At 41.5% G+C, this 21,873-nt stretch overlaps 2 protein-coding genes across 8 annotated transcripts; one reads left to right on the top strand and one right to left on the bottom strand.

The window, feature by feature from the left end:
* Window positions 1–664: 664 nt before the first annotated feature.
* Window positions 665–8,688, bottom strand: zgc:103559 (Allantoinase, mitochondrial). Of its 5 annotated transcripts, none has more exons than XM_054788859.1 (12): window positions 8,442–8,688; window positions 6,239–6,461; window positions 6,022–6,173; window positions 4,792–4,906; window positions 4,567–4,713; window positions 4,446–4,491; window positions 2,546–2,639; window positions 2,281–2,467; window positions 2,066–2,204; window positions 1,742–1,914; window positions 968–1,000; window positions 665–895 (listed from the first exon to the last, which is right to left on the bottom strand). In XM_054788859.1, the coding sequence occupies exons 2-12, from the start codon at window positions 6,380–6,382 to the stop codon at window positions 734–736; spliced, it is 1,392 nt and encodes a 463-aa protein (XP_054644834.1). In that variant the 5' UTR covers window positions 6,383–6,461; window positions 8,442–8,688; the 3' UTR covers window positions 665–733. The 5 variants fall into 5 exon arrangements, with proteins under 5 accessions (XP_054644834.1, XP_054644835.1, XP_054644836.1 ...); XM_054788860.1 differs by lacking the exon at window positions 8,442–8,688 and adding an exon at window positions 7,735–7,792; XM_054788861.1 differs by lacking the exon at window positions 8,442–8,688 and adding an exon at window positions 7,437–7,690.
* LOC129188408 (tetratricopeptide repeat protein 39C-like) lies at window positions 6,840–21,627 on the top strand. 3 transcript variants are annotated; one of them, XM_054788857.1, is made up of 15 exons: window positions 6,840–8,988; window positions 9,199–9,440; window positions 10,155–10,203; window positions 13,944–14,072; window positions 14,166–14,280; window positions 14,992–15,355; window positions 15,425–15,593; window positions 16,090–16,183; window positions 16,273–16,380; window positions 16,455–16,564; window positions 16,638–16,761; window positions 18,647–18,744; window positions 18,815–18,919; window positions 19,016–19,054; window positions 19,133–21,627. In XM_054788857.1, exons 2-15 carry the CDS (start codon window positions 9,292–9,294, stop codon window positions 19,220–19,222), a joined length of 1,743 nt encoding a protein of 580 aa, XP_054644832.1. In that variant the 5' UTR covers window positions 6,840–8,988; window positions 9,199–9,291; the 3' UTR covers window positions 19,223–21,627. The 3 variants fall into 3 exon arrangements, with proteins under 3 accessions (XP_054644832.1, XP_054644831.1, XP_054644833.1); XM_054788856.1 differs by having other exon boundaries at window positions 9,065–9,440; XM_054788858.1 differs by having other exon boundaries at window positions 6,841–9,440; window positions 19,136–21,627.
* The last annotated feature ends 246 nt before the right edge of the window (window positions 21,628–21,873 follow it).

Genomic DNA, 21,873 nt, shown 5'->3' with positions numbered 1-21,873 from the left:
TGGAAAATAAGGTTGTGGAAAAAGTTATGTTACGAGAATAACGTCAAAATATCTCGTCAAAAAATTCAGAGAAGAAAATTTACAAGGAGAAAAATTAAAAAACAAAAACAGCAGAAATTGGGGAAAAAAGCTGTAATTTTACAAGAATAAAATCGAAATATTTCGAGAAAAAATGTGTATTTTAACCAGAAAAAAAGTCGCATTTTTATGAGAAGAAACTCTTAATATTAAGAGAGGAAAATAATGTCATTTTAGTAGCATAGAGTTGAAATATTAAAGAAAATTTTTTATTTTGTTAAAGTTGTAATATTATGAGAAAGAGAATAAAGTTGTCATTTTTGGAAAATTTGGTTGAGGAAAATGTTATATTACAAGAATAATGTCAGAATATTGCAAAAAGAACATTTACAAGAAAGAAGAAGAAAATTAAATATTTGCAAAATAAAAAAACAGCAAAAAGTGGGGGAAAAAAGCAAGTGAAGTTGATACTAATAATATGCTTTTTCACTAATATAAAGCTGAGATGCAGTTTTTTTCTTGAAATATATGTAACTTCTTATCATATCTACATGTGTTGCTTTATGAAATATCTAAGTGGCAAAGTTGCAGCCTTTCATTTTTCACTATGTGGCCCTTGCTGGAAAAAGTTTGGACACCCCTGCTGTATGGTTTTCCACTAAATCTGTGTTTACTTTAACCAACTGAAAACAGTCATGATGGAAGAAAATCATCATCACATCAGCGTCTTCTCTCCCTCCGGGGTGGTCGTCGGCGGGATAAGGAGGGTCTTCCCCAGAGTCTCAGAGCTGAAGGAGCCATCGCGGTACACCAGCCGTCCCCTTACGATGGTGGTGGTCACCACTCCTCGCAGTTTGACACCCAGGTATGGCGTTATCTTTACACACACACACACACACACACACTGTCATCAGTGCCCTAAGGATCTTTTAAACTCCTTGTCTCCTACCTTGTTCTTATGATGGATGCCTTCTTCTTTAATCTGTGACAAAAAGAGGAACAAAATGTCACAAAAGCACCATCACCCCCTAGTGGCTGGTTGGAGTACAGGTCAAAAATGATGTTTTCTGCAGCATACAATAGATCAGTTGTTTTCACGTGGTGGGTCGCAGACCGCAAGTCAAAAATGACATTACGATATGTAATATACAACTGATGTGTGATTTATTTTGAAGGAAATTTGAACAATATTTTAGTCATCTTCCTCCTTGGTATATGTTCATTGCATAGTTATAAGTAAAATATCTGATTTTGTGGTCTCTTTGATATTTAATTTGTTTTATGCGTTATTACTTTCAGTTTAATTATGTGTATTAATGTTGATGAGGTGATTAAACAAAAAACAACTTTTGCTTGGTTGGACTTAAAAGTATAAAACATATAAATAAATAAATATGAAAATAAAAATTATTTAAGTGTAAAAAAATTATAAAAATAATTGTATAACTAAAAGGACTTAAAAGTGTAAAAATAATTGTAACGCAAATAAAAGTGAATGAATGACCTTTTGAAAATGTGGGTCCCAGGTTGAGAACAATTGAGCGCCGCACACTGAAAAATCAATGGATGCAGGGTGCCACTTTTGATATTTATGGTGTAAATCACAATATGGGGGGGAACTATGGCGCTTGTCGGAGGTCTGCGGAGTTAATTTTTATTTTTGATTTTATTTAAGGTAATTTTGTGTGCTGCCTGTAAGTTCCAAGGTATCTTTAGTACAAACCTCAAATTCTCTCTCTGGGTCCCATATGACCAGGTCTGCATCGTAGCCAGGCTCAAGGCTGCCCTTCTGCTGGCCCAGACCGCACAGCTGGGCCGTGTTTCGGCACAGGAGGCGGACCACGTCGGCCAGCTGGAAGCCTCTCAGACCAGCTGAGGTCCAGAACAGCGGTAAGCCTGAAACGCAAGAGATGCTTCTTTAAAAAAAAAAAAAAAAGACTGCTTGTCTTCCCAAACTCCACATTTTGCTTAGTTCGCTTCCTGTCGGTGTGTCCCAATACTTCTGTCCACGTTCTATAGCTCATTACTGGTCATTGTTGCTCGTTACCAAACTGGAGAGAAGAAATTCCTCCCCAAGCCTGACTGAAGTCTCCAGAGTCCAGCTTCTTGAGGTCAGGTGTGCAGGGGGAGTGGTCCGACACCACCATGTCAATCTGTCCAGCTTTCAGTGCCGCCCATAACAGCTCCTTGTGGTAGGAGGGGCAGGGGGTCAAACCAGTCAGCGGGTGGCCTGGCTCCACCCCCAAATCACACAGTGTTTACCTGGTTCTTGGCTTCTCTGATGGGGGGGCAGCACTTGAACTGCGTGGCCCCGGCGGGTATGTTCTCTGCGCTCAGGCTGAGGTAGTGATGGGTGGTCTCCACCGTCAGCGGGGCGCCGGCCTGCCTGGCCTCCTGGATGAGGGTCAGCGGCTGAGCGGAGGATAAGTGGACCACATGGCAGCGCACCCTGAAGCGCACACACACTGACACTAACACACTGACGCTTGATGACTGTTGGTTGTCACGGCGATGGGGATGCTCTCACTGGTACTGCAGGCAGAGCTGTGCCACGGTGCAGATGGCCTCCACCTCCATCGCATCCGGTCTGGATTGCAGGAAGGTGGTGTACTGGTTGGGTTCTGAATCAACACATGAGAGACGCGTTACTCTGCCTGCTTCCATAGCCGGTTGGCGTGGCGAGCGTCTTGGCTGACAGCCAGCGTTTAAGTGCTTTTCTTGTTCTGCCAAACGTCTTGTGGAGAAAATATGCCATTATAGTCGCACGGCGACAAATATTGCGAGACAGAAGACCTCCGATCAGCCAGCATCACAGCAGTGTTTTGCTTTTTCTTCAGCTTTATGTGCCTTTTGGATTGCCGCTATCATGGCGTTACACGAGACCTCAGTTCAGTGAGCTTTACAGCAGTGTTTTGCTTTTTCTTTGACTTTTTGTGGCTTATGGACCGCCACAATCGATGACTTCACCGGAGACCTCAGTTCAGCGAGCATCACGGCAGCAGTTTGCTTTTTCTTTGGCTCTTTCTGTCTTATGGATTGCCACTGCGGGCGACGTCACGTGAGAACTCAGTTCACAGCAGTATTTTGCTTATTCTTTGGCTTTTTATGTCTTATGGACCGCTACTATAGATACAAAGATACTTTATTAAAATCTCCAAAAGAAATTCACATGACGTCACGTAAGACCTCAGTTCAGCAATTATCAAAGCAGTATTTTTGCCTTTTCTTTGGCTTTTTGTGTCTTATGGATTGCCACTGTGGGTGACGTCACGTGAGACCTCAGTTCAACAAGCATCACAGTGGTATTTTGCTTTTTCTTCGGCTTTTTGTGTCTTATGGACCACCATTATAGCTACATAGATACTTTATTAAAATCTCCAAGAGAAATTCACATGACGTCACGTGAGACCTCAGTTCACCGAGCATCAAAGCAGTTTTTTTTGCTTTTTCTTTGGCTTTTTGTGTCTTATGGATTGCCACTGTGGGTGACGTCACGTGAGACCTCAGTTCAACAGCAGCAGCGTTTTGTTTTCGTTTGACTTTGTGTCTTTTGGCCGCCTCTATGGATGATGTCACATGAGACCTCAGTTCAGCGAGCATCAAAGCAGTCTTTTTGCTTTTTCTTTGGCTTTTTGTGTGCTTTCGGACCGTCTCGATGGGTGATATTACACCCATATCGGCCCGATATTGGCATAAAAATGTAAAAAAATGTTTGCCGTACTGGCCGTCGTCGAGGCATCCAGTGCGGCCACTACGTGGAAATACTCCGTCACGTCCTGTGTTATTCCTCGCAGTCGGAACTGGGCTTCCATGTGTTGTGTTGCCAAAAGTCGGGCAACTTAACTGTTGCGGCACAGATACCACCGACGTTCACCAACTGGTTAGCTTGTAGCGGCGCCAGTATGAACTCGTTGTCCCTGTTGTCAGTCGACATTTTTACCCACGTCGAGGGCCACCAAATGTGGAGATGCGACTCACAACGAGACAGGAGTCGAGGTGGGAGGCACCAATCACTTTACTTTCCGCTCAACAATAAGCAACAACCCTTTAGCAACAACAACCTCATGACCCGGAAACGGAAGTACACTTGGTGAATGTGGTCACCATAATGTGTTAATGTATGTGATGTCACACATATCGGTATCGGTTGATATCGGAATCGGAAACTGAGAGTTGGACAATATAGGCATGCAGGATATCGGCAAAAAAGCCAATATTGAACATCCGTAGTGACGTTACATGAGACCTCAGTTCAGCGAGCTTTTTGTGTCTTTAGCCCTGCCGTTGGATAAGTTTGAGCATGTTTAATGCACAAAATGTATCAAAGTGGCCACTCGAACCTCGGTGGAAAAAGTTCGGACACCCCAGCCAGAAGCTGTCATCACTCCTAAGAACGTAACAGCAACAAGTAAATAAGTCAAAGTTACCGCCATTGCCCTCGCTTGTCTGTTGAACCTCCCTCTCGGCGTGAAACTAAAGGAGATAAAGAACATTATATTTATTTTATGATGATAAAAAGAGTGGTGTCCTGGTAGATGCCTCCCTTACCAGCAGCACACTTCCTGTGCCTTGCAGCTGCTTCATGGCGGCGTGCAGGTCGCAGTTGCTCACGTGGGGGAACTCGTCCACCCCGCTGTGGATGAGGAAGCACTTGAAGCCGGCCACGCCCGCCTGGATCATGGGCTGGAGCTCCAGCTGCAAGTGGAATGTTTGTTTATTTTATGCGTCGTTAAGCATGTTAAAGAGAGCGGTTTCAAGTTCGCTCCGCTCCACCTGATTGCCAGGAATCACACCCCCCCAGAAGGCCATGTCCACGAAGCACTTGCCTGTCGCCTCTCGCAGCTTCTCGTGAAAATTAGCAAGCGTGGTGGTGGGAGGGATGCTGTTTCTGTGGCAAAGAGAAAGATTTCACTCTAAAATCTGCCTCTTTAGCTACTCAGCCCCACTTGGCAACCAAGCAAACTACCCTCCTGCATGCCCATGCCCATTTTTATACAGTATCTCACCTTAAAAACTGTTTAGCTTGCCTCGGTTGGCTTCCTTTTTTGCAGTACAGCCTCATGTGTACTTTTTTGACATTGTGTATTAACACATGTGGCCTAAAATCACCCAAAACCTAAAATTCAAGTAGGGAGAATTTGATTTTATTTTTTTTAAATGTAGCAGGCAGTGTTGGCTTACCTAAACACAAAGGTGTGGACTCCGATCTGTTGATGACTTTGGTTCGATTTGACAATATCATCAGACTTGCAACTCGACTTGGACTTTGACATCAATGACTCAGGACTTGGCTCACACTTTAGTCTGACGACTTGAAATTACTTTTAGTATTTCAGTTCTAGTTTTTCAGTGAGTGTGTTGAGTAAAATGTGTCCTCATTCAAAGTATTTCCAGCCTTTGACTTGGGACTTGACTCAGCCTTTCTTGTCTTGACGTGAGACTCGACTTGGATTTGCACGTCTTTACTTGAGACTTGGGATTAAAGACTTGAGACGTACTTGAGACATGCAAAACACTGACTTTCTCTCACCTATGCCGAAATGCTTTTAATTGATTGATGCCAAGCTTTTTTCACCAATAGGCAGCTGGTATTATGTCGCCTGTTTACTTCTGCTTTGAAAGCGACTGCCCTTCCTGCAGCCAAAGTGCTTCATAATGACCAAAAACGTGACGACACAATGACATTATTGATCATAAATTTGGTTTCGCATGACCGATTTTCACCATTTACAGACTTATATGCAGTGTGAAGTCTGTACTATTCATGTGAGTTGAACGAGAGCGTCTGCGTCATGCTACATCACCTGTTAGGGATGCGCATGCGTACACCGCGGATACAAGGTCGTCGCCTGAGAGTTAAATATGACCCTGACCTTGTTTCCAAAGACTTTCCCAATTTGTTTACCCGCTGCCCTTTACTCTCTTCCTGAGTGTTTGGATGCAGGGTATTGATTGATTCCAGGAGGGAGGGCAGGGACGTTAGATTACTGATCCGCAACTTACAGCGGCATGTCCACGATGGTGGTAACGCCTCCCGCCGCCGCCGCCCTGGTGGCGGTCCAGAAACCCTCCCAGGAGGTGCGGCCGGGTTCGTTGACATGAACGTGGCAGTCCACGATCCCCGGCATCACCACGCTGTCACCCACATCCAGCACCTGTAAGAGTGACACTTCTTTAGGCCCACGCGTGCGCAAATCGGTGGGTCAGTGAGTCGCATTACCTCAGAGGCAGCGTCCTCGGTAAACTCCTCCTCTGAGAGCACCTGATGGATTTTCCCATTCTTAATCACGACCACTGCAGGGCGGACTTGTCCCAGCAGAACCCTGCTGCTCCTCACAGCCGTCACCGTAGATCCCAGCTCCATGTCTGCGTTCACGTCCAGTGAGTGTAAAATGTGCACCTCTGAAGCTGATTCTGGTGCCACCTCCCTCCACTAAATGGCCCTAAAGATAAGCAGTGTTGACTTTTTGTAACACATTCCATACAGGGGTGTCCAAACTTTTTCCATAGAGGGCCGCATATGGGAAAATCAAAGGATACGGGGCCACTTTGATATTTTTACATTTTCTAAAGCAACCCATGTACTGTAGCTAGGATAACAAGTTACAGTATATTTCAAGATTCAGTTATAGATAAGTGTATAATTTTTTCTCCACTGTTCGTTTTTACATTTTTGCTGTTGTTTTGTTGTCAATTTTACAAATAGTTCAATCGTCATCTTGTTCAGAACACTGTGACTTTATTCACATAATGTCCCAACCTATTTAAAAAAAAACCTGAGCTTTATTCTATGTTTTGGTACTAATATTGCAAAAATTCTTGTGAAAATTCAATTTTTTTTTCTCTCGGTCTCTCGGAAGATGTGCTCATAATTTTGGTTAAGATTTTTTAGATTAATATTAGGACTTTATTGTAATATTTAAAATGTAAAATTACTGCTTTGTTTCATTTTTTTGTTGTTTTTGTTAGTTTTCTTGTTTAACTGTATTTTTAAAATGTGCCAAGGGCCGATAAATCAGTCACGGGCCGCAAATGGGCCCCAGGCCACACTTTGGACACCTCTGTATGAGCAAAACACTCGAAGAGCAAATAAAGTTTCATGGTTTTGCACTAATAGAAAGATGTCATATGGGAAAGATAAAGTGTTAATTTATTTTTTCAGAGAGTAAAAAACCCGTGTGGCACGATTAAAAACTGGTATTCTGATCAAATTAATTATTTTTGTCAAATTAATTTTTCGCAAAATATTTGTTTGATCAAAAGGTTGGAAATAATTCCATCAGAAGTAATTATTTTCTCCATTTGCAAAATGTCCTCTATTCTTGGGTGTGGCAGGATAAACAGACAGTAAATTAGCATATCCGTTTAAAGCATGCATGCAGCAAACACTGGGACACTGCATTTAATGGTTACTTAACTTAATGCGTGTCTGCCGATATCACTGTATCATTCTGTTAAAACGATAGTCCAATTTTAGTCCGCTACAAAAACACGCTGGTCTCTGCAAAAATGAACCAAAGAAACTTTTTTTTCTTGGTGTGTCCGTCCGATCGTTTTTTTTAAATCTAACGTCATCGCTGACGTGTACAAAACTTCAATCCTTTTATCGCGTTAATAATAATGCAGTATTGCACTGTACATTGTGTGTGCAAACTCAGTACTTCCGGGTTGGCTTCCGATCGCGTGATACGTGTTTGAAAAAAAGTTTATTCTAACCTAGGAGGGAGACGAGGCTGCTCGCGTGGCAAATGAATGCTAGCTTAATGCTACCTACATATCCTGTACACGTATTTAGCTATTTTATATCCAAATGATAGAGTTGAACTGGAAACTGGGATGCGGATTGATCCCATTTGTGCTCACATTTGCCTAGCAATGATACAAAATGTTAACATTTGTAAAATCAAGTCTGTCATGAATTCTATTTGGTAAAGCATGACTTGAACTTTAATTTGATGCCTCAGTCACTTCTCTACCCCAAATATTAAAGAAGTTACAGCAGATTTTATACCGGAAAATAGTGCTTTTGGTCCCCATTGCTTTAACATTGAGCCAAGACAAAAGGTGTGATCGACTCAAGGACAACCGTACTAGAAAATATATAACTGTCACTTAGGCTATGAAAATCTGTTTTAAAAGTCACCAGAGTAGCCATTTACATGTTTTTGAGAATCGAAAATTGTCTAATTTTTCAGGTACAGTATATGCCTCACACTACAGTGCAGCAGCACGCTGAGTATTCCTTTTTCACCCCACACTGCAAACGCGACATGTAGTATATCCGGGCAAAAAACCCACAAAACGGCCAATCTAATGAAATTTCGTCTACAGATAGATATTAAGATAAATTCATCTTCCATATATCTTTTATCTTCTTCTATAGCGCCGGGCCATGAATTTGAAAGGCTTTAATTTGTACTTACTTTTTCCAAGCACTTGATGGGGTCCAACAGTCAATATAAATCCGATCCGAGATTAAAGATGAAGTAATCTACGTAACAAACATGTATACGAATGAAAACACACCCGATATCATGTGAAAAAATGCACTTTTAAGGACGTCCGCGAGAGACTCTCCTACAGAACGCGCACGGTCACTGTTAGAGCTTTTCATCGCTAAAATATGGGTTTTGTAGCATTGCTACATTTGCCCCTGTCGGCCGCCGTAGCATTAATATCGGCAGTGGCGATACAGTGAGTAAGGTAGTTACGTGGTATTGTTTTGATGCCAGAATTTGCAGTATCGACCACCCCAAGTTTTCAAGTCCAGCCCCGTTAGTGTGCGTCATGACGTAATGCTCCATGTGTCACATTCTATTGGCTGAGCAGTCTGGTGGAGTGGATGCTGCTTGTTATGATTATGTAATGCACCGGATGCTGCAAGACGGGCAGAACAAGGCAAGGAAGCAGATGGATGGATGGATATAAGCAAGCATGGATGCATGAATGGATGAATACTTTCGAGTCAGAGTGAGTAGTGCGCATCTTTCGTCAGCACATAGGTGAATGCAGCGTGCATTGACGACTGTAAATGCGTGCATTGCAGCGTGATCTCGCCGTCTGGATATCACTGGCCTCTCCCTGACTCTGACACACACACACACACACACACACACACAGGCGTGGAGTGTGCGCTAAACTGTACGACTGGGCGCCTTTCTCTGTTGGAATTCCATCAAGGTGGCGTTAAACCAATGCGGCTTTGTTGCGGAGCAGCAGCAGCCTTTATCAGCATCATCACCATCTTCATCCTCATCACCTCCCTGACAACCAATGGCAGGCCCCGAGCAGCAGCAGCAGCAGCAGGTGGAGGAGGAGGAGAAGGCCGAGCACTTAGATGATGCGGAGATGGCGCTGCAAGGCATTAACATGCTGCTTAACAACGGCTTCAAGGAGAGCGACGAGCTCTTTAAGAGATACAGGTATGGGACTCACAACCTCATACCTTGTGCGTGTGTGTGTGTTTCAACACTCAGGTGAGACTGGTTATTATTATTATTGTGTACAATATCTGGGCAATGCTGTAAGGATAATTCACCTTTACCTTTACGACAGGGAGGATCCCTTTTCTGTCTTTGAAAATCAAATCCAGTACAACTTTACTGACATTGTTTTGTAGTCAAGACACATTTAGCAAGTATTCAATGTTCATAGCCACAGTAAAAATAATAATACATAAGATAATTCTATTTTTTTGTATTACTGCACATTGTTACAACCGTTAGGTATTTTTTTCCGGATGCCATTTGGTCTGCCCTGAAACCTTCTTAATAGTCTTCGTCCAATCCCTGACACATCTCGAGTCACATGTTATGTGGCAGCTTTACAGATGCCATCCGTTTGAGTGGGGCGTCTGTGGTAAGGTCGTCTCCACTGTGACACATGATGCAATCGGTCATAAGAAGTAAAAGGGATTACTGCCAGCATTTGGCACCACCTCCTATTATAAGGATGCATTTATTGAAGGTGCGGCCGTTTGTTTATACAAGTGGATGGTCTGTTAGAGGTGAGACCCGCATTTTTCCCCGAAGGAAGGGCGTTAATTCAAGGATTTATTAATCTTGCGTGTTTAGTACTAATTCTGTGCATTGTGTTGCCCGTGTTCTCACTTTGTTATGTTTCCTTCTTCGTGTTAGGACCCAGAGCCCGCTGATGAGCTTCGGGGCCAGTTTTGTCAGTTTCTTGGTGAGTGTGCATCCAACACGCCGCTCAAGAACATTAGATCAGATCAAGGTACACTTGGAAAACACATCAGATCTAAACTGGGGGAAAAATGATCTTGAATATCTTTCCTGATAATAAGTGGGTGATGTATTAGTAACAAAATGATGCCACATAATTTGATAGAAATGAAAATGATCACCCTATAGAGGGGGGAAATCAAAGACACCCCAAAAATGAAAGTGAAAAAATGATGCAGCACACTGGTCCATTTTACTAAAATGTCATTGTAGCAACTCAAAATGATTCTCAGTAGTTTGTGTGGCCCCCACGTGCTTGTACGCATGCCTGACAACGTCGGGGCATGCTCCTAATGAGACTACGGATGGTGTCCTGGGGGATCTCCTCCCAGATCTGGACCATATACTATATATATATATATATATATATATATACACACACACATACCAGTCCAGGGTGTACCCCGCCTGTCGCCCGAAGTCAGCTGGGATAGGCTCCAGCATGCCCCCGCGACCCTAATGAGGATGAAGCGGTATAGAAAATGGATGGATGGATGGATGGATATATATATATACATATACAGGTATATATATATATATATATATATATATATATATATATATATATATATATATATATATATATATATATACAGGTATATACTGTATATATATATATATATACCTGTATATATATAAAATCATTGCATAAATGCACTCTATGTTGTTCCCATCCTGTAAAAGTAAAATAACGCAAATAATGGACACGCCCATAAAAAGGCCTAAAAATGCTTATTTTTCAAACTTTCAAAGAGCCGCATACTGAAAAATCAAAAGATGCGCGGTCCACTTTTACATTTTTTTTTTTAAACCAACCCAAGTAGATATGCAGAGATGTTTTTTATATTTAAAGCAAAAACTGCCTGCATCTCACCTTTGTGTTTTCGATAACAATGCGTATCATTTGTATGAACTTTTTCTCCTTACAGTACCCTTTTTTTTCCTGCACTTTCTTCTTGTACATTATTTTCTCATAGTATTATGACTTTATTGTCATAATATTTTGATATTATTATCATAATAGTATAACTTTTTCCCAATCTAATTTACCCCCCCAAATTTTTAATGCTATTTTTTCCTCTTAATATTATGACTTTACTCCAGGGGAGTCCAAAGTACAGCCCGGGGGCCATTTGTAGCTCGTGGTACATTATAAAAATATAATTTAACAAGAAAACAAAACAACAAAAAAACAATAACAGCAAAAATGGAAAAACCAGCAGTAATTTTACAAGAATAAAGTCCAAATATCTCGAGCAAAAAGTCATTCTAAAAAGAAAACAGGTCGCAATTTGACGAGATTAAACTTGTAATATTATGAGGAATAATAATGTAATTTTAGTAGCATAGACTTGAAATATTAAAGAAAAACTATAAAAAAAATGTAAAAAGTTGTAATATGTGAAAAACCAAACAAAAGAAATTTTGGAAAATCAGGTTGTGAAGAAGTTATAAAATAGAAATTAAAGTCAAAATATTATGAGAATAAAGGCGTAATATTACGAAAACAAAATGTACAAAGATTATTTCAGGAGAAAGTTGAAATATTTGGAAAATAAAAAAACAAAAGGGAAAAAATGAAAAAAAGGAGCAAAGATTGAAGTTGATACTAATAATAGGCCTTTTCACCTAGATCACAAAGCTGACATGCAGTTTTTTTTTTCTTGAAATATATGTAGCTTCTTAGCATACCTACATGTGTTGCTTTACAACATTACAACATGGGTCACCAACGTGGTGCCCGCGGGCACCAGGTTGCCCCCCACGACCACATGAGGTGCCCGCAAGCCTGCTTTTCATTCAGGTTTTCAGTTAATAATGAAAGAAGAGTAGAAAGAAATGCATTCTGAAATACAAAATGTGAGTTGTGGACACCAGCATTTTGTTCATGTTCTGGTAAAACAAGCATATTCGCTTTGTTTGGGTTGAAAATAAGCTCTGGAAATAAATGTTACAAAAATGAGTAGCTCTTGGCCATTTTCATTTTGTAAAAGTAGCTCTCACAAGGAAAAACATTGGTGACCCCTGCTTTACAAAATATCAAAGTGGCAAAGTTGCATCCTTTCATTTTTCCCTACGTGGCCCTCGCTGGACACCCCTGCTTTACTCTCTTCATGTTTTTATCTTTACCCTTTATTCTTTTTTCCATTTTTTTGTTTAATTGTTTTTTTAGAATGTGCCGAGGGCCAATTAAAAACAACAACCGCCAGTCGTTAAGGCCCCCGGGTCGTGCTTTGGACACCCCTGCTCTAGACCCTATAATATACCTCTCACACTTACTAAGCGCATTTTGAATGCCGTTTTACACTTGAAGAAACAATTACAGGAATACTTTATGCAGTATTGTGCAGGTACACAACGTCGCGTCTTGTCAAAGCATCTTCCTGCTGGAAAATGTTGAGTGAATTGACTTGTGAGGCAGCACCCTCTGCTGGTTTTATAGCTGCAGCACTCTTTCCTCTCCATGTAGATGGCGACAAGGAACCACTTTCTTTTGAAGTTAGCATTAAAAAGGGAAATAATTTAAAATGTAAAGCTAAAATGTAAATCAGAAATGTGAGAATATGCACACACGCAAATGCCAAACCAGGAATAGGCGGGGATCAACTCGTTGGTTTGAGCAGCACGACTCCAGCAGATCAACCATCGCCCATAAAGGAGCTAGCTCGCGTTAGTGTCCTCATGATGGAGGACGTCTTCATTTCCCCTGACGCACAGATGATGTCATCCTCTGGACCCAGATGTCAAATAACCCTGCGGGGGCGGGGGCGGGAGTGGGGGTGGTGCTCAGACTGTAGCGACCATTGTGATGATTCATGCATTTGCAGATGTAGGGCTTCCTGCTTGACTGTTTCCACCTTGATCACGTCACAATTTTTTTTTTTTTACTGGAAGAAAATGGTTTAAAAATATTTTTTCGGATTCTCCTGAAATTCTTATTTTTTCTCGTTAGATTGCAGCTTTTTTCTTCTTCATATTTTGACTTTATTCTTGTAAAATTACTGCTGATTTTTCCATTTTTGTTGTTTTTTTTCTAATTGTCCTATTAAATAAGATTTTTAGAATGTGGCTCAGACCAATAGAACAGCCACTGGCTGCCAATGGCCCCCCGGCTGCACTTCGGACACCCCTGCTTTAGGGCTGGAGTTCAGGAGACGCACCTTTTAATGAGTCAACTAATCAGAGGTTGGACTCAATCCTAAGTCTTCATCTTCGCACGACATTTTGGATGATAGTATGCTTACAGCTTCGTGGGAACACTTTTGGGGAGACCCTTTTGGGGAGACCCTTGCTTTGTGCCCCCGAGTGCACAAAGCAAGATCCATAACGGCATGCTTGGAGGAGTTTGCTGTGGAAAAAGTAGAACAGGTCCAACACAGACAAAAATTCCCACTGACACACTTCCAACATCTTGTCGAAAGTCTTCCCAGTCGAGCGGAAGCGTTAGTCATTAACCACAAAGGTTTAATCGAAGCGACTGGACTCTTTTGGTTTGTTGAAGACGTCCCTTTTCGTCCAAAAAGCTTCTTGAGTTCAAAACATGTAGGTGTGGAGTTTCACTGTGTAAGTCCCTGGTGGATGTGTCCCCTGTGGGTGGTCACTCTAGGCTTTTTGGATGAATTGTGGCCCAGCGTGGCTGGTGAAAGGCCGTCCTGCATAACAGGACGTGGTGCTGGTTTGCAGAACGCCATGATGACATTCGAGGAGGAGAAGATGCAGACGGCCTGCGATGACCTGAGGACCACGGAGAAGCTGTGTGAGAGCGACAGTGTTGGCGTGCTGGAGACAATCAGAAACAAGATCAAGAAGAGTGTGAGTGCATTTAAAAACAAAAAAACCCTTTAAAATGAAAAAGCCACTGAAAGGCAAGGAGTGTTTTTGAGTTTGCTTTTTTTGCGTGCACAGATGGACTCCCATAGGTCGGGGGTCGTCGTCGTGGACCGCCTGCAGAGACAGATCATCGTAGCAGACTGTCAGGTCTACCTTGCCGTGCTGTCCTTCGTCAAGCAGGAGCTTTCAGGTAGGTGATGGTGCATGAATGCAGCCTATCATAGCAGTCCCCACATACTATGCAACCATGCCCCCTGCTGGCTGGGAGTGTGATGCTCTTCCAGCAACGCCGTGACGTCATCACTTTTCTTTTTATTTGTGATTTAATTGATCTCTGGCAAAGGTGAGCGCTAAAAAAGCTTAGAATTTAGTATTTTTGTTCTTGTAAAACCACATCAGAGGGAATGCTCACGTCAGCATGTTTTTTGTTTACTGCGCCGTCATAATTGAAGGGATTGGCAAAATAATGACGGATCTGTAAAGCCCTCATCAGGGACTTTAATTTGATGTATGACTCGATAGGGTTTGTTGCAAATACATTTTCGACCTTGTTGCTGGTGAACTTTGACCTGGGGCTAGCTCCCTAAGGTAGCGGTCAATCAGCACCAAAAGAGACTCAGCGGAGCAGCTTTCTGCTTACTGCATGTCTGCCATGTTTGGAGACAATCGGATAAATGGTTGGAAAATGTAGTTTTTTTCGTGTTTGACCTATATGACATAGTTGCGACATTGACCTTTGACCTAGACCTTGATGTTTTCAGGCGTAAAAAGCCCTGGAACCTAAGAATATATTATGTAACTAGCAAGTGTTTTGGTGGTGATTTGTAAGCGTGAGCGAGAGTAATATGCTGCTGTCCGTTGTCAACGTGTGCTGTATAAATAAAGTTGTGTGTGCCGCCAGCTTACATCAAGGGCGGCTGGATTCTGCGCAAGGCGTGGAAAATGTACAACAAGTGCCACAGCGACATCAGCCAGCTGCAGACCAGCTGCCAGCAGAGGTCGGTCACCCGCGGTGAGTTGCTCTCGGCTGACAACGCCAACCACAACGAGGCGGCGGTGGAGAACGGCGTGACGGCCGAGGCCCTGGACCGCCTCAAGGGCTCGGTCAGCTTCGGCTACGGCCTCTTCCACCTGTGCATCTCCATGGTGCCGCCGCACCTGCTGAAGATCATCAACCTGCTGGGCTTCCCCGGCGACCGCCTACAGGGCCTCTCCTCGCTGATGTACGCCAGCGAAAGCAAGGACATGAAGGCGCCGCTCGCCACGTCAGTATTTGCTACGCTACTCTGTGGGCGCCGTGACACTTGTGATGTCTCACCTGTCACCTCTGACAGGTTGGCCCTCTTGTGGTACCACACGGTCGTGCTGCCTTTCTTTGCGCTGGACGGCTCCGACACGCACGCCGGCCTGACGGAAGCCAAGGAGATCCTGCAGAGGAAGTCGGTCGTTTACCCCAACTCCTCCCTCTTTATGTTCTTTAAGGGGCGTGTCCACAGGCTGGAGGTGAGTGCAGCCAGCAGGGGGGGCCCTTGAGTTGGTGCATTTGTATCAGCTTCTTTAGATACATTGGCAGATGTTAGCTAGCTCTATAGCCAGATGGGTGTAATGGATCGGTGGGTACAGAGGCTAGTTAGGTAGTGGGGTACCTAGAAGAGTATAATGGATAGGTGGCTGTGGAGACTAGATAGGCAGTGAGGTAACTAGTCGATTAGAATGGATAGGTGGCAACGGAGGCTTGATAGGTAGTAGGGTAGCGAGTATAGTATAGGTAGCGATGCAGGCTAGATAAGTAGTTGGGTAGCTAGGTTGCTAGCTTGGCATCTTGGGTGGTAGTTTGAGAGCTAAGATGGACATGTGAGTATCTAGCAACATTACGGAATAGCAAGGTAGTTGGGATTTAGGACTGGTTTAGGTTGCCAGATACAGTGAGTGCTGAGTGCATGCGAGTGACGTGTTCAGGTACCATCAGATCATTATGGTGTTTGTTTTCTACCCTCAGTGTCACATCAACAGCGCTCTGGCCTGCTTCCACGACGCATTAGAACTGGCTTCCGACCAAAGAGAGATCCAGCACGTGTGTCTGTATGAGATCGGTACGTCTCCCATCAGTCGGCCATATCGCTGCTTGAGTGAGTCATCATTTTATTCAGGCTGGTTTACAGTGTTTGTCTTTGTGTGGCAGGCTGGTGCAGCATGATCGAGATGAACTTCGAAGACGCCTACCAGTCGTTTGAGCGCCTGAAGAACGAGTCGCGCTGGTCGCAGTGCTACTACGCCTACTTGACGGGAGGTCTGCCTGTCAGCATTAGCATCGTAGCAGTGTTCCAGCTGAGAGTTGTACGTAATCGTTTGTGTCGCCGTCAGTGTGTCAGGGCGCCTCGGGTGACCTGGACGGGGCCAGCGGAGTCTTCAAAGACGTGCAGAAGCTGTTCAAGAGGAAAAACAACCAGATTGAGCAGTTTGCCGTGAAAAGGGTGCGCGTGGCCGAAGAATGAATGTCATCTCTGGGTTGAGAAGGCGGCTGAGCAGTGTGCTTTGTGTGTGCAGGCTGAGAGGCTGAGGAAAATTTCTCCCAGCAGAGAGCTTTGCATCCTGGGCGTCATTGAAGTGTTGTATCTGTGGAAAGCTCTTCCTAACTGCTCCTCCTCCAAGCTGCAGATCATGAACCAAGGTGACAACGCCGTGACGCTCTTGTCCACTCATGAATAAACAATGTCTTTTTTTCCATGCTGAAGGACACGTCGCGATTTCATTTATCTAACGTTCACATCAACAAGGCTGTGCATGAGCTATGCATAATGCAGTTCACTACCTGGCAGCCACCGCTAGAGGGTGCAATTAAATCTGTAGGTAGCCATCTAAATGGAATTGCTTCACACACTGAAAACAAATAAAGTCATTAGACCATGAGAATGAAGCCATCATTTTTGGAATCTGATGGAATGAAATACTATTTTTGAAGAAAAAGTTGTAATTTAAGCCATCATTTTGGGAACGTGATAATTCCCAAACCTAAAGACGAAATAAAGAAACTTTAGTCACGTAATATTACAACTTTTTTGTCAAAAATACAGCTTCTGGACATTTTTTTGTGAATTTTTTTATTATGATTATGACTTTTTTTCTCTAAATGTATGATTTTTATTTATTACTTAAATTATTCTCAGAAAAATATGCCTTTTTTTTCTTGAAAAATACTTAATGCTCGACCAAAAAAAGACATAATTCATGTATGTATATTTTTTTTTTAATAAATATAACTTTTAGTCTTGGAAAATTGGCTTTTGTCCGGGAAAAGTTTGTTCTTGTAAAGTTCTAACTTTATTCACATAAGAATCTTTAAAAAAAAAAAAAAAAAAAAAAAAAAAAACGAAGTAGGACATGTTAGTAGCATTTCTCCTAAAATCTGATTTTATTCTCATAAAAATATGCCTTTGTTTTTGTAAAAAAAAAAAATCATGCTCAACAAAAAAAGACATAATTAAGAATCTTAAAAATACGAGGACTGTATTTCCCCTAAAATCAGATTTTATTTTAACAAAAATATGCCTTTTTTTCTTAAAAAAATACTTCATGCTTGACTAAAAAAAAAAACACAATTTACATATGCATCAACCTTTTTGCTCAAAAATACAACTTTAGTCTCGGAAAATGTACCTTTTTCTTGGGAAAAATGTCTTTATTCACGTAAGAATTTGACAAAAAAATGGGATTGGGATTGTATTTTGCCTAAAATTTGATTTTATTCTCATAAAAATGACTTTTTTTTTCTTTGAAAAATGCTTCATGCTCCTCGTTAATAAATGACCTAATTCACATATGAATAAATGTATGTTTTTTTCTCAATAACACAATTTTACTCTCAGAAAGTTTACTTTTTTCTTGGAAAAATGTGTTCTTATAACTGTATGAGTTCATTCACATAAGAATTTTGAAAAAAATAGGATTTTATTTCTCCTAAAACCTGATTTTATTCTCATGAAAATATAAAAAGAAATACTTAATGCTCAGCTAAAAATGTCTAAACTTTTGTTTTTTTTCTCAAATACAACTTTAGTCTCAGAAAATGTGTTATCGTAACATGACTTCTTTATTCTTGTAAAATTATTCATTCGCATAAGAATATCCCCTTTGTTGTAAAAAACAACAAACAAAAAACTAGGACTGTATTTTTTGTAAAAATCTGCCTTTATTGTCATAAAATATGCCTTTTTTTCCTTGGAAAAGTACTTCATGCTTGATTTAAAAAAAAAAAAAAGAAGAAAAAAAAGACATAATTCACGTATGTCAAAAATACAACTATAGTCTCGGAAAATGTACTTTTTCTTGGAAAAATTTGACAACTTGATCCTGTAAAACGATTGATTCATGTAAGAATATCCCTTTTTTTCTAAAATAAAAGCAAATAGGACTGTATTTCTTGTCAAACCTGGCTTTATTCTCATAAAAATATGCTTTAAAAATATTATATTCATAACTTCTATTATTATATCATATAACGTAATGTGAAAAAGTCTTTGAATGTTGTGTCGTCATGTTGTTCTTTGTGTGTCCAGTGTTGCAGCGCCTTGATGACACGTCTTGCAGGGGCCTCAAACATCTCCTGCTTGGATCCATCCACAAGTGTCATGGCAACGTGAGGGACGCCGTGCAGGTACTGGACCACTTCCACTTGGTCTCCCGTAATGTCAGAATTGGTCACCGGCCCTGCGCGTACCTTGCAGGCTTTCCAGATGGCTGCCAGAGACGAGTACGGGCGACAGATTAATTCCTACGTTCAGCCGTACGCCGTCTACGAGCTGGGCTGCATACTGCTGGCCAAACCCGAGGTCAGTCTGCCACATCTGTTCTGCTCTCCCTGACAGCTGTTGTGTCGCTAAGTAAGCTTAAAGTGTGTAAATGTTATTTTGTTTTATGCAAACCAGACTGTGGGCAAGGGGAGATCATTCCTACTTCAAGCTAAGGTAACATAAAGAAATCCTCCTTGGCTTTTCCCTGTCAGTCATTTCACTCCGCTGATTCTCTTCTTTAAACGTTTCCAGCAGGATTTCACAGGCTACGACTTTGAGAACAGGCTTCACGTGCGCATCCATTCGGCGTTGGCCTCGCTGAAGGAAGTAGTGCCTCAGTGACTCCAAAAGGGGAGGCGGGCATCGTTTTTACACCACGTGGTAGCCACCCTCCACGGAAACCTCGTAAGCCTCCATACCCGGTGGTGAATCTTCTTTGGGGGAAATATGCTTGTTTCTTATCCACTTGATAAGATGCTTAAAATACCCACAACAGGAACCGCCTTGAGTACACATTGTGTGTTTCTCAAAAAAAAAAAAAAAAGCGGGAGATAAGATTTATATTTCCTTGCTAAACATGTTAAGTATGTTTAAAGTCATCACTTTTATGTTTGTGGATGCACAAAATGCAATCATGTGAGGCGATAACGTCACTAGACGTACACAAATCATCACATAAATGATATCATATCTGTTATAATATTTTAAAATGAGATTATGATGCATAATTCTGATGTTATTTCAAGGGGACAAGACCAAAAACAGCCTCCTATCGTGTTTTAGAACGTCTCCACCCTGGCCTGACAGTGGGATACACGACTTTTAAACTAGACGTGTTGAAGTATTCATCTACAGTGGTCTGGGAGTGACAGCAACAATGTGCACTATGCATGGTACATCAGGGTGTGACTTTCAAGTCTCAAAGGTACCCTTCAAGTCCAAATACAGCACATAGTGTATGGTGCTGAAAGGTGCTGGTCAGTGACAAATAAATACGGCAGTGGAACCTCGGCTTTCGTACGCCCTGAGAAGCGTGTGTGAATGCTGCTACACCATTTTTCATCTATTTATTCCTCTACTTCCTCTACTTCAGGCGCGTCCAAAGTGCCGCCTGGGGGCCAATTTCGGCCCGTGGCTTTTTTTTTTTTTTTTAATTATTATTTTTTTATTTTTGGCCTGCTGGCACATTCTAAAAATAGAATTTAACAAGAAATCTAAAAAAAAAAAAGAAAAAAGTTGTAATCTAACAGGAAAAGGTTGTAATTTTACGAGAATAACGTAATATTATGAGGAAAACAACATTTTAGTATCATAAAGTTGAAATATTAAATTAAAAAATATTTTTTTACTTTTTTTTAAGTCGTAATATTATGAGAAACAAACAACACAAAATGATGATTTATTTTGGAAAATTGGGTTGGGGGCAAAAAGTTACAATATTATGGGAATAGGGTCAAAATATGGGAATAGAAATATTATGAGAAAAAAAATTACAAGAAGAAAGTTGAAATAGTTGGAAAATAAAAAAAAAACAACAACACCAGAAATGGAAAAAATAGCTGTAATTTTAAAAGAATAAAAGAAAATATAGAAATATTATTTAAGAGGAAAATTTGGACAATTAAAAAAAAAAACAGCAAAAATGGGGTGAAAGACCAAAGTGGATACTAATAATGGGCTTTTTCAGCTATATCACAAAGCTGAGATGCTGTTACTCTTGAAATATTTAACATCTTAGCATATCTGCTTTTAGAAAATATCAAAGTGGCCCTTGGGTCCTGTCATTTTTCAGTTTGGACACCCCTGCTCTTTTTGTCCGCTAACTCCTCCCACATTTCTCAACTGCCTCAAACCATTCCGACATCAAAATGTTCAGCTCATTCAGGACATACTGTATAGGCTATCTATCAAGATTTTTTAAATAAAAAAGTCAATATTTTCCGTGACATTTTTCCCTGTTAAAAATGAATGGACAATTTCAAAGTGGCCCCCAATAAACTATTGGTGGAAACGTATTATACGTTTAACATTACATGTAACATTCTGCTCATTCTGTGTACGGCGGCATGGCTCAGGTCATAGAGTGGTGGTTTCCCAACCTGATGGTTGCAGGGTCCATCCCCAGTCAGCATCGATTTCAGCACATTTCTAGGATATTTCAATATTCCAGTTCAGCTTGAGCATTTCTGCGTTCACATGCAATTTCTACTGAACCTGCTGCATCGACTTCTCTATGAAGTGTATTTTTTGTTAATATTATGGGGTGTCTGGACTGGATTCATTGGGTTTACATTTATTTCTCATGTGAAAAATGACTTTACACATTCCGTTTTTTGTCGGACTTACTTACGAAAACCGAGGTTTCACTGTCCTTGTTTTATTTGAGCAGTATTTTCCTCACCGGAACCCTGTCGAGTGATGGTAATGTTTCTTTTTTTCCCCCCTGTCATATTTCCAAGTGTAAAAGAGAAGCGCGCTAATGAATTGGACAAAGCATCTGCTGTAGTGTGTAAGTACTGTACTGTAATAACAAACGGAGCCAATGTGTGTCAAGAGCTGCAGTCATTTTCTGTGTTTCCAAACCCATGTTAGAGATTGTGAAGCCCCCCCCCCCACACACACATCCTCGTCGCTGTGTCGGATGTAAACTGTGATAAATGTTGAGGTGGCCACAGGTCGGTGGTCGGTGTGTTGTGAGTAAAGTCAAGTCACTGTAACATAACACACACTGTGGGGAGACTCCCAGTCATCCAAGTCATGGTAGTCCGCAAAGGTTGAATCCAGGCAATTGGGCTCTTCTTATTTGTTGACCATGTTTCATCTTTAATCCAAAAGTCTTTTTAGGTGTGGAGTCCCAACAGGGTGGTTATTGTTGCCCACTCTTCCTGTGGAATGAAACAGTCTTTGGGGGACAGATGCCAGGCAGTGGGTGACAACTGAAGAAGCTTTTTGGATTAAGGGTGAAAACAGGGGTGGATTTACCAAACACAGGC

Source organism: Dunckerocampus dactyliophorus, chromosome 10 (genome assembly GCF_027744805.1).
Source record: "Dunckerocampus dactyliophorus isolate RoL2022-P2 chromosome 10, RoL_Ddac_1.1, whole genome shotgun sequence".
NCBI classification, from domain to species: domain Eukaryota; kingdom Metazoa; phylum Chordata; class Actinopteri; order Syngnathiformes; family Syngnathidae; genus Dunckerocampus; species Dunckerocampus dactyliophorus.
Note: the sequence above shows the minus strand (reverse complement) of the source record. Positions and strands in the feature narration are given on the sequence as shown.

What these genes read in the sequence shown, in the direction of transcription:
- zgc:103559 (XM_054788859.1), bottom strand. Translation starts at nt 6,382, where the DNA reads ATGGAGCTGGGATCTACGGTGACGGCTGTGAGGAGCAGCAGGGTTCTG. An exon ending in GACAAGCGAGGGCAATGGCG is followed by an intron (nt 2,640 to 4,445) that starts GTAACTTTGACT and finishes GTGTTGATTCAG; the next exon opens with AACCCAACCAGTACACCACC. An exon ending in GCATCCATCATAAGAACAAG is followed by an intron (nt 896 to 967) that starts GTAGGAGACAAG and finishes GTGTGTGTAAAG; the next exon opens with ATAACGCCATACCTGGGTGT.
- LOC129188408 (XM_054788857.1), top strand. Translation starts at nt 9,292, where the DNA reads ATGGCAGGCCCCGAGCAGCAGCAGCAGCAGCAGGTGGAGGAGGAGGAG. An exon ending in AGCAGTTTGCCGTGAAAAGG is followed by an intron (nt 16,565 to 16,637) that starts GTGCGCGTGGCC and finishes TTGTGTGTGCAG; the next exon opens with GCTGAGAGGCTGAGGAAAAT. An exon ending in TACTGCTGGCCAAACCCGAG is followed by an intron (nt 18,920 to 19,015) that starts GTCAGTCTGCCA and finishes TATGCAAACCAG; the next exon opens with ACTGTGGGCAAGGGGAGATC.